The sequence below is a fragment of the Haliaeetus albicilla genome, chromosome 3, assembly GCF_947461875.1.
Source record: "Haliaeetus albicilla chromosome 3, bHalAlb1.1, whole genome shotgun sequence".
In the NCBI taxonomy this organism is placed as follows: domain Eukaryota; kingdom Metazoa; phylum Chordata; class Aves; order Accipitriformes; family Accipitridae; genus Haliaeetus; species Haliaeetus albicilla.
In genome coordinates this window covers 6,420,947-6,432,585 of record NC_091485.1, presented here as the reverse complement: position 1 = coordinate 6,432,585, position 11,639 = coordinate 6,420,947, and the positions used below count along the sequence as shown (strand labels likewise).

Below are 11,639 nucleotides of genomic sequence, written 5' to 3'. Positions count from 1 at the left end.
CTTTTCATCAGATAAATGAGGTTCCTGTTATGTGGATTCTCCTTGTTTTTATTAACTTTCAAAAGCAATAAGTCTTCATCTGTGTTTTTCCAGTGATTTTGGTCTCAATGGTTTCTGTGAGTGTGGTTTATGTAGCTTGTCTCAAATGTTTCATGGCTTAAGTTCCTAAGTTTTACAGATTAATGCAAATTTTTCTCCATTATCCTCATATCCTTAAGCTTATATATTTTATGTCTTTATCTGTAATATCTTCAGTTTTGTTTATTTCTAGCTGTGTTCCTTAACCTAAAGAGTTGGCCATGATTCCCTTTATTCTTTGGTTTCTGTCCTTTGATGCAAGATCATATGACTCTTGCAGCATGGTGGGCTTTTTTATTTGCTTTTGCAGTGGGAGTTAGGCTAACTGTTTATATCTGTTTTAGGACTCTAGCAACAGGTATTCCTGAGTATGGCTTTTTAATAAACCCCAATAAGACAGTCGTGAATTTTCCTGTTGATGATATCCCAGGATGTTCCAAATTTAAACAGCTGCCAGATTGTCGTTTGATCCCATGGTGTGGTTTATTATTAGATATACAGACACTTGAGGTTTACTGCGATTACTCCAGGTAAATAGTTGTATACTCCAGTGTCAGCTTTACAGTATATTGTACATAGTGTGGGAAGCACAAGGGTGTCTTGTGAACGGTGTAGTTGAATTAACTGCAAAATAGATTTTACAATTCTGTTTCTTATGAAGTAATCTAAACATTCTATTCTGCCGTGGAGCCTGCTATTTTCTTCATTCCATTCTGGTGGAATGTACATACCACTAACACCATTGAATGTGGCACAGATCACTGGTGACCAGAAGTCATATACCGTATGGTGGCTAAATGGTTCTGAGAAGGTTTATTCAGTCACCTCAGTTCAGCTTCTTTCACCATTATGCACTATATTGTACCTGATATCATATAACTACATTTATTGTTCTGAAATTGTTATTTTTTTTTGTACCTTCCTAAAAGAAGCAGTAAGGATTACATGAACAGATTGGGATTAATTTTGTATAGACTAGAGGGACTAGTAATTCTTTCAACATCAGAGGTGTTCCCTCTGGTATACTTCAGATAGTAGTGTAGGGGAGAAGTAACCTGTCTTTAAGCTAGCAGCCTTGACTGTTTACACAAAGCAGTCTGAAGTGGCATAGAACTCAGGATGGGACAATATATCCTACTGAATAGCTCTGTAGACCCTTTACATGGTCTGCTAGAGATGGCATTAGACTTAACAAGAAAGAACTGTTTAAACTGAAGGATAATATCGCTGTGTTATTGACCATATTTAGTATAAACAGCCCATGCATACATTTAAGTGGGAAATCAGGAGGAGGTTTTCCATCACCAGAGTGGTGGTGTTCTTCAGTAGTCTTCCAAACCAGAAAAGCTTGGTCAGTTTAGGAAAGGAATTTATATGACATGATTTTCTGTAACAACAGAGGACTAAAATCAACAGCCACAGAGATTTATTCACTAGCTGTGTTTCTAAAAGAAGCAGTTAACACGGATGAGGGCATTGGTGCTGCCGGTCTGGGAGACACTCATCAGAATCCTGAGGGTGTTTGTTACAAGGCTGCCTTGCTGTTGATGAGCTTGACTTAAGTAACTGGAATGCTAGGGTGAACTGAGGTGGCATCCAGCCTAAGCTCCTGCGTTGCATGGATCACAATGTATAGCCTGGTTGTCACTGGAGTCATTAATAATGGCCTGGCTAGACCATGTGTTTTAGAAATATATCTAGTTTGTTTAAGGTTATTGGTTTGGTTCTTTTAGCAGGGTGAATTATTCAGCCCTGGGGTATTGAAGTCGTTCCTTAGCTAATAGCCTTAATGCCACAATGTCTAGTCTTTCTCTAAATTGAATTTAGTTATAGTAATCTTGTAGCTACTGGCTCATTGATTAGCAGGCAATCTCTGTAACATGAGAAGTTAAATGAGGCTTACTTTACAGAGGTTAATTTAGTCTATTAGCCCATGGAGGTTGTTTAACTACTTTTTTTTTCTTCTTTTTTTTCTAGTTATACCTGTACTTCCATCAGATCAAGTCTTTCCTTCAATTCAAGTAGAACAGCTGGGAAAAACATGAAATACAAATTGATTACAGTCCTGAAACTGAAATGTCATTGTTTATTTCTTGATTTACAGGTGAGAATATGGACAGAGATGTTTGGAAATACTGTGATTAGTGATACAGACCATTAAAACAGCCTTGAGTTCTAACATAAAGAGTTGATTTTGAGAGGTAATCCACATTACTTGGAAATGTTGACATCAGCTAAAATGTGGGGTCTTACCACCTTCCAGAACTGAGCCTTCACAACATTGTTAACTTGGGCACATAAAAGAAAGCTTCAAAGTTAGCACAAATTTTTTTCTCTAGATCTCTAAATCATCTTATGCTCTTGAACTTGAACAAATCCTATCGTGACACTAAAATATTCCTATAGCTCTGTTTCTGTTCTGTTCTAGATCAACAGCCTTAGAACAGTTTTCATTAACATCTACAAGATATTTTTACTTCAGGCTTACAGGTAGGTCACTGTCTTCCACAGTAACTGAATATTTCATTACTCTTTCTTGACACATGGAGGAGCTATGGATTAGGAAGAAGTGCGCCATATAAATGTGCAGTGGTAAATGTCAGTAGTAGGTCAAGTTATTCTTGTTTCAACACTGTTCTTACGTAATATTATTAGATTCAGGATACAGGATTATATTGATGTGTGTGTTTAAGTGACACTTCACTAAATGGATTTTCAGTGTCTCTTGGTATTGACAGCTGACCTCAAGAAAAACAGTCTGTTTTGCTTCAGGAGGATGACGAGAAGCCTTATCACTCGTTAACCAGTTAATATTTAGAACTTTGTATCTATTAAAATCATATAGAACTTTGACCTGTATAACTTTATGTTAAGTGAGGTTTCATTCTGCCAAGTTAATTGCAGTTTCTTAGCTGCTGATAATGTCTTAATTGCTCCTTAGCTGGTAATACCTTGGGTTTTGTGAGCTCTTCTTGACCAGCAGAGGAAGTGAATGTTTTCAACAGTGATAAGGGAAAGAAATCAAAACTGATAAGCAAGTTGGGAGAAAATACTAATCTCTGTGCATCGAAAACTTCAAATGATTGGCAGCACCAAGTAATTGTTTATTGCTTTAATGCAAAAAATGTCTAAGAGGTGCTTCCCTCTTTATAGAAATCAGGTGTTGCTCTTTTGCTAGGCTCATACTTGTTAGGAAATGGCATTTTGGTTTTGTTCTTCAATTCAGCTTGGTCCACATTTACCCTGTACTTTTCTTGTGTCCAGGAAGTGTAATTGGACTTGTTTAGTACAGCACTGATGTGTCAAACTCTTAAACTTTGTGTTGTGAGTGACTTACAGTTTTTCTCTGATGTTGGACATGATTAGTTAGTTACTTCTGTTTGCTTTTATTGTAACACTCTAACAAAGGTCTTTATGTTAGAGTACCTTTAAAAAACTGTCCACCATGCTAACAGTATGTCAGGTTAATTCAGCCAGAGCGCTGTGATGCAGTGTGGTAATTATGTTTATGCTTTAAATATTTTAAAATTTCAAAATTTCTTGAAGTGATTACACTTATGCTGTGTTAATTTAATAAACAAGTGTATACATTGTTGAGTAAGTAAAAATCAGCATTGTAGTTGTTGACTGTGTTCAGCATAAGCAAGATTATAGTGCCAGAGGCTGAAGAAAAAAAAAAAGGAGAGAGGAAAAAAAAAAAAAAAAGCAGCAGTTTTAAAATACGTCCAAATAAGAGGAGTAAGGGAGCGTACAATACAAGTAATTTCCATAGAATTGGCTTCCAAATAGACAAAAGAGTGGGGATCCTGGTCTGTGGAACACTACATCATTTGGAGGTCTGTTTTCCTGAACTTCTGAACAGAATTTGTTGTGGGGTTTTGTTTTTTCTTCCTCTCACACTCTCTCTTGTGGGTGTTCTCTGGCTGCATGGTCCATGATATGGAATTGCTAAGCATGTGTAATTTAACTTTCCCTACACATAAAACGGTCATTCTCAGAAGAGAATTCTATTACGAAGGCAGATGGCTTCAAGATCTTTCAACAGAAAATTTACAAACAAACTTCATATGTGTCTGATGCTCCAGGGATTTGTATATATAGGAGAGGTGTTGTATGCTAGCAGTGTTGATATAGCTAAAGACTGTTGGGTGCTTTTAAATGTTGTAATACTGCCTAAGGTATGTAATAGTTTCACTTGAAGTTGCAAATGACTTGTGATTAAATAGGCTGGTTTTGTGAACAGGTTCCACGCCTGTGTTCTCCAACTTCCATTCAACCAGAAAGTTAGAAACAATCCTTATTTCTTCCTAAGGATCATCTCTGAGACTGCATCATGCTGCTATGCTATCCTGAAAGCAAAAAACACCGGTATAGTATGTTAATGGCTATGAAGTAGCATGTTTGGGTTTGGTTGGTTTTTTGGGTTTTTTTTAGACAAATAAAACATCTTGAATGTGCAGTCAGATCGTGTAATTTTGAGATAAAGATCAAGAATGAAAAATAGGGAGTGCATGATAGGAATCACTGTGGGTTTTTTTCTTAAACTCAATTTGCTGAAGATAAAATGTTTCAGGTTTTAGTTTTTAGTTCTCTGCTGACATAGGAGACTTCATTGACTACATAGGTTTTTAGTAAAAAAAAATTTTGGAGTGATTTTGTAGAAAGAGAGGAGAGGTCAGACATGCTTCTTAATGCTCATCATTTTCAGTGACATTATTTTCCTGTTCTGTCTCTAGGCGTTGCTTTAGGTAACAAAGGTGCATCTGGTGTGTTCCCTTCTGAGGCAGCAGAATGGCTCTGCTACCATGCCTTCACTGTCAAACTGTCAAACCACAAAGTTGTTTACAAATGCCTGCTTAAGCCCCTAAAAATCTGTAAGTACTCGATTATTTTTACAGTTTGAAATATGGTTAATTGTAATAAAACTTGGAATCTAATGGATTTTTTTAAGTTTTCTTATCATAAAATGTTCTAAGATGTACACTAATGAGCTTTCTGATTTTAATCAAATTTACTAAGTATAAGTAGACAAATTAAAATGGTATGTTTTTCAGCACTGTGTGTTCTAGAGTCTTGTTCTTATGGGACAGTTGTTGATACTTGGCACTCAGTAAGTTTGTACAGTTCAGAAAGCTTAGTAAGATTGGGTTAATCATGTAAGCATTCTCAGCAAGTTTACTAAATGAAATATGAATGCTCAGTTTTCTATTTTTAAAAATGTAGATTAACTGGCAACTAAGTTAGTTCCTCCTGCAATATAAACTCTTACCAAAAAAAGTTTCACCGTGGTCACTTTGAAACAGAAGCACTTGCTGCGCTGCATGTGCTATATTGTAATAGAGTTGAGTGGTGTTGGCAAATCTTTGACTGTTACACTCGGTGAAAGAAGCTGTCTGTGTACCTGGCCTCTGGGGAGCTCTATCTTTGACTGGTTGTGCGGTCTGTCCCCAGGCCAGCCACAGCAATAATAGCATTTTCAGTTCTAAGATATTAAAAGTGAACAGCAGTAGGTTTTTCTGAAGCGGTCGGTACTGTTGTTGAATTTAGCTACAGTGAAGGCCAGACTCAACAGTGACTTGCTAATTCGTACTCTAAATGACTCATTACTTGCGCAGTTTCATTATGCAGTACTGAGAAATTCTTCAGTCTGGTTCCAGAATAACCCTTATTTGATTCGAAATGTATTGCAAGCTTCCCTTGATACCTGTGCTGAGGCCTAGTGCCCCAAAAAAGAAAGTGTCTCTGCTTTGGAAGTAAGTATTTCCTCCCATATCAAAGGCTTGCAGCAACGCCTGAGTGCAGTCTGATTTTTGGTGGTGCAGTGTGAATGTATCAAAGAAGACACTTAAACTTTTACAGGAAACAAACTGATGGTTGGGATTGCACCAGGCATGTTTCTGAGAGCAATGGACTTTCTGTATGGAGCAGAACTCCAGCAGTCTCTCCCAGAGAAGCTCCTTCTCTCAGAGTTATTCAGTGACACCAAAACCAGAGGCACCATGTCTTATCACTGCTGCTGAGAAGCCAGTTCTGTTCAGCCCTTCTAGAAGTACCGGGGGAAGCAGACCTTCCTCTGGGAAGGGAAGAGATGGCTGTTTGCTTCACTTGGCGAGGACAGAAACTGAAGAACTGAGCAGAGAATGCAGTAGTCACACCCAGTAGGATAATAGCTTTGCTGGGAGCTGTGTCACTTCTCTGAGATCCATATAGAGCACATCCAAGTTTTCATCTCTAATGCTGAAGGTTTTGCTCTTGGCATCTTTGACTGGCAGATCACAATCCAAGCCAAAGTTCCCCCATCCTTGTCTGTGTATGCTTTGCTGTTGAATCTGACAGTACATTCAGGGTGGAGGTGCAGCCCCAGGCGCCTTTGTTGTCCAGCAGAATCTCATCTTCCATGGGTGTGTGCATCTGCCGTAAAAGTGGTCTCTGCTGTCCACAAAATTACACCACCACAGATACCAGGGAAAATGGGCTGGGAAGTAGAGGTAGAATTTTTCTATTTTGAATAATGATTGTTGTTAGGTTTCTTCTGCTGTACCTGTACAGCCCCTTGCCTAATCACAATACTGACCTGAAACTTGGTGTGTGGTCCACGTCTAACTCTGTATGCACAATTTCTAACCCAAGAAGGGAAAGCTGACCATCTATCAGTTGGCTTCTCTGACAGTGAGAATTGCACTTGCAGAAATGGAATAACCTCGCTTCCTAAATTCCTGGGAACTATTAATGTTCTACTTGCTGAGTATTGTGAGGGTGGAGCAGGAAAAGTCCGAAGGCAAGTAGAAAATTAGTAGTGAAGTTCTCTTGAGGAGTAGTTTCCAGCTATTGTTTCATAAATCGTACCCTCTCTGAGGCAGAATCTGTTCTTCACATCCATAATGTTAAGACAACTTTCTCTTTTTATCTACAAGGCCCAGTTTCCTTTGGAAATATTTGAAACTTCAAGTACACTGCTGAAAGATCAAGGGTTCAGATATTTTGCTAAATGGCTGCCTAAACAATTAGCAGGCTGTGACTTGTTTTTACCATGAAACTTTTAAGATGGAAGATTTTGCTGTGATTGATCAACAGATCACTGGGGCCCAAATAACTTGAATGCTGTCTCTGAGAGATCTCCATTTGCTTATAGCCCCCTGAAATCTTACCTGTACTTCCACTAGGCCTGTTCCACCTGTGCTGCAAGGGTTGATACAGTACTTGGTGGAGCACTTCTATAGTTGCTGTTTTTATGAAAAGCTCCCAAAACATCTACTAGGTAATTTGGCAGGAGGGTAGCTGTTTGGGGTCAGCTTGTCATGCAGCTTGAATGCTTGAGAGGTGCTTTGACTGACTGTATATTTGTTTCCCACCTGCCTTCCTCCTTCCTTTAAGAGTTGGTCGAGGTTTTAAAAATAATTTCAAACTGTTCTTGAAAAGGAACTGAGAAGGCACCAGATGTCCCACCTACGGGCTGAGCAGGAGGGAAGGTGAGGCATCAGTGTGTTGGTACTGTAAAGCTGTACAAAGGCATCTTGTGATCTGTAGTGATAAGTCATACGCATACCCTTAACGTGAACGTGCATCATTATCTCCATGTCTCCAAGATCTCTGGTCATAGATGAAGGCTATTTTTCAGTCACCTGATTATACATGGTATTTATATTTGTATTTTCTTCCAAATTTAGTAAGATACTAAGTCTTCCAATCTTGTAGGAATGCACTAAAATCTATTTAAAGAGACATTGATAGATAGTTTTCTATTCAGTCTTATAAGTTAGTTTTGTTTGGCATGCATCAGACTTATTAATGGGTAATGTTGTTGTAATCAGAACATTATGCTGTAGGGTGGGTTACTACATAGCTGAGCATTATATAGAGATGTCGGAGCTAATTTTAAACACCGTATTTTAAGTTTTGTCTTACTTCTGGAAATCAGGTAGCATTTGTGGGTGTCAGAGTAGCTGTGACAGGGAAGTAACTGGTTCTCAGGTGTATTCCCTGTAAAGTTAGCTCAGTATCTTTATATGGCACAGCAATCTGTAGCACAGAGATAACCAAGGCTGGTAATAGCACCTGTGTTGACTTAACTACACTTTTTGTTGTCATTTTGGAGTTTGTATCAGCTATATAAAACCTATTACCCTTGTAAGATCATGTTGTTGACAGGAATTGATATAATCTTAATTTTTTTTCTTGTGTCCCTGCACATGCCTTTCCATTACTCTCCATGGGAGAGGTTTTGGGGAGGAGGTTCTTCCCAGTATTCCAAAACCTGCTAAATATCAATATTAGGGGCTTGTCGGTACAAGTTGTCGTCATTCTTCAGAGTTAAGTATTTAAAACATAGTTACTGTTTAACATCCCTCCTATTATTACCAGTGGGGAAAGGAGCAAGAATCTTTCCTTATCATGATAAGATATCATCTTATATATTTATATATATATAAATACCTCATCTGTCTCCTTTCCAAATACAGAACAAATGTTTATTGAGCACTTCTGCCTTTCTGCACCATTGACAATTTTGCGAACTCTGTTTAGGTAATGGACTTAAACTGTTGCTAGGATTCTGCATGTTCTTCCTAATCTCTAAAAAGTCCTTTTTGTTGTCTATAATTCTGTTGACTATAGACTCAGTGACCTTCTGTGTTTCAAAACTGTTATGTCCTCTTATAAAAATTTCATTCCTGATTTAAGAACCTTGTTTAGTTTCCAAAATTTTCCACCTTAAGGGTGGCTTTCCAGTTAGTCTCTGTTCTCTTACAGAGAAACACAGCGGGGAGAATTGCTGTTGCCAGTGTTATAGCAAAAGGTGCATTTTCCACGTGATTTTTTTTTTTTTTAATCTTTTTGTATATGTCAGTTCCAAGCATAGGCTACTTTAATGTCATATCTGAAAGTAGAGGAGAAAAGAAACAGTTTGGGAATACCTTCCTGCTGTAGGTAAACGTTAGCAACCAGATAAGGACCTGTCCCTTGTCCTTAGTGTTATTTAAAATATGGTCTTTCAAAGTAACTATGGCTTGACAGAAGGCCTTTTTTGGTGGATCAAGTTATTGAATCAATGGTCTTATACTTTTAAAAAAAATTTTAAAATTCTTCAACCCAAACAAAGAAGTGTTACAAGGACATAATAGGACAAATTTGCTCCTTGGTTATCTTAGTTTGTTGGTATTTTAACATATGATTTTTAACCTTTTTATTTATTAGACTGATTTAAGGGCCGAAGAATAGTAGCATATTTTATTATAGCTTTTTTAATCTCCATATTCCAGGTGTTCCAACTTTTTAATTGGATTCAGCTAGTATTGATTTCATTACTTTATTAGCATTTTCCCTAAAACAGAATAGTTAGTTACTTGCAGTAGTAATGAATTGTTTCTCATATTTTGGTAGGTAAGATGCAGCTATTCAGGAAGATCCCCAAGGATACCATGGCACTGCTGAAGACAGTGACAGAACCGTCTCTTTGTCAAGATTTCAAAGCTATCCTGGACTGACTGATTGAAGTTTATTTTGTAATTTTTCCAGGTTTGAAAATAAATGCTATGTCTTTAGATGACTTTTCTCTGTAGTTTATTTTGGTAGAGTGGACTGAAAACAACTTCACTCTGAAGTTTTCCATGTTTGTTTCTCAGATACTACACAAGGACTTAAAAAGAGCAGACAATTTTGTTAATACCTTCTTGTTGGTGTTTGCCTTTAAATTCACAGGCTATTTGAAGTAACTGACTTGGTTTCGTTCAGTAATTCCCATCTTTTTGATGAAGGCATCATTAAGCTATGTTCTGTATGAACAGATCTACTTCCTTGTTTCAGTGTGTTGTTTCAGAAGAGCTGTTCTTTGCTTCTCTGTGCTGCAGACTATTTTATAATAAATTGTCTGGTTAATTGCAATAACATGTACTTGTCTCCAATACCTTTATTTTATAGTAATCTTTAACATCCTGCCCAGCTGGGTTATGTCCTGAAGATTACCTGCACAGGGCAAGTGCATTTCATGGCACTATCTAGCAAGACGTACAGGTCAGAAATTTTATGCTTTGGAGAACACAACTAATATATGCCAAAATTTAAGCATCAAAGCTGGTTATGTTTAGTGTATGTTTCATATATTTTGAATACTTGGTGATATTTTCAATACAGTGATGTACAGAACGATGGTGGTGCTTTTATACCTACAAAACAGAAGTTCTTGATTAGATAATATACCAAGTAGATGACTCTTCTGTTTGTATTTCCTGTTCTTTATTTAGGTTTATCTTTAGCTCTGTAATGTTACTGAAGTACTGTCTAGCCCTGGTGTTGGTGTGTTGTGCACAGCTGAATTTTGTCCTGTGGGTGCTCTAATAAACCTGCCCGTATGTTGGGGTTTTTTTCTCTTCCAGGCTTGTGTGTTGAATTTGCATTGCTCTAATGTAGACCTATTTTATTAGGATTTTTCTGTCTCTATTATAGGCTAAATAGCAGCTGCTGGGAGGTTTTGTCAAAGCAGATGGAGGATATCTTGCTGGAGTGAAACACTGTAGGCAGTGTTACTCAGTAGATGTTTTCAAAGGATTGACAGACCACCACCATGCAGGGATTGGTAACACAGCTCCTAGAAGCCAATTTGCCGTATTGCAGTCTTTCCATTAACATCATAACTCAGTTCAAACTGTCAAAATGTACAGTGTCAGTCATACAGTTGTGGTTTGGGTTTTTTTCTTTCTGTGAAGTGGCACTGTTAAAAATAAAATTAAAAAAAGCCATAGAATAACTGCTCCTATGAGAGTAGAGAGCAGATGAAGAACAGCACCGTTGCTCCCCGGCCAGCAGCTCAAACATTTAAACCCCCCCATCCTCCACAATGTTCTGCAGTGATATTGGCATGAGGGAACACCATCATGGACAACGTCACATAAGAGATGGCTGGCGGTGCAGGAAGCTTTATTTTTTTGGATCATGTGGCAGGAAGAGGCAGTGAGGTGCTCCAGCGAGGGCCTCCGCAGGGACGAGACTTGAGCACTTGGAGAATTTCCTACACTTCGCTGGAGCTGTTCCTACCTGTGGCCGTTCCCCCCTTACATTCAGCTGTGCGTTCCTTCCTGCCTGCTTCTCTTCCCCTCTCTGGCTGTAGTAGGTGTGGGTGACACAAATTTTGACTATTCACCACTTACTGCACAGGCCCTGTGCATTTTGTGTGTCATGTTGAAGAAGCACCATGTGCTGGTGGGCAGCAGCAGGGGTGAATGTGTGCTCGCTTTGTCCTGGTCACTGTGTTCTGCATGAACCTTCAGAGAAGGTTGAAGCAGAGGAGTCGAATCATTTCCTGAGAGCTAACGAGCATGCCTGTTCTGAAGGAACAGTCTGGAATAGGGGCTGGGCAGCCTGAAAGGATACCTCATCAGCCAGGATCCAACAACACAAATCCATATGGGGAGGATGGGGCCCTGGGAAAAGCAGGGAGCCTTTCTGCAGTGAACAGCTGTGCCAAGGCAAACTTGGAAGGTGTTCAAAAGAGTGTCCTGGATAAGTGGGGTAGATAACTGGAGCAAGACCTGTGATGAATTGGTCAATGTTTCAGAAAGCGTTGCAGA

At 38.6% G+C, this 11,639-nt stretch overlaps 1 protein-coding gene across 4 annotated transcripts in view; it reads left to right on the top strand.

Annotated features, from left to right (window-relative positions):
• Window positions 1-10,447, top strand: part of TERT (telomerase reverse transcriptase) — a 34,560-nt gene extending 24,113 nt beyond the window's left edge. For 3 of the 4 annotated variants that reach the window (XM_069778753.1, XM_069778752.1, XM_069778755.1), the window contains exons 11-16: window positions 423-608; window positions 2,056-2,182; window positions 2,507-2,568; window positions 4,322-4,446; window positions 4,815-4,952; window positions 9,457-10,447. In XM_069778753.1, the coding sequence (XP_069634854.1) occupies window positions 423-608; window positions 2,056-2,182; window positions 2,507-2,568; window positions 4,322-4,446; window positions 4,815-4,952; window positions 9,457-9,560 (742 nt within the window). In that variant the 3' untranslated portion in view covers window positions 9,561-10,447. The remainder of the gene's footprint in view (window positions 1-422; window positions 609-2,055; window positions 2,183-2,506; window positions 2,569-4,321; window positions 4,447-4,814; window positions 4,953-9,456) is intronic. The other variant, XM_069778754.1, reaches the window with a different exon arrangement.
• Window positions 10,448-11,639: the final 1,192 nt, after the last annotated feature.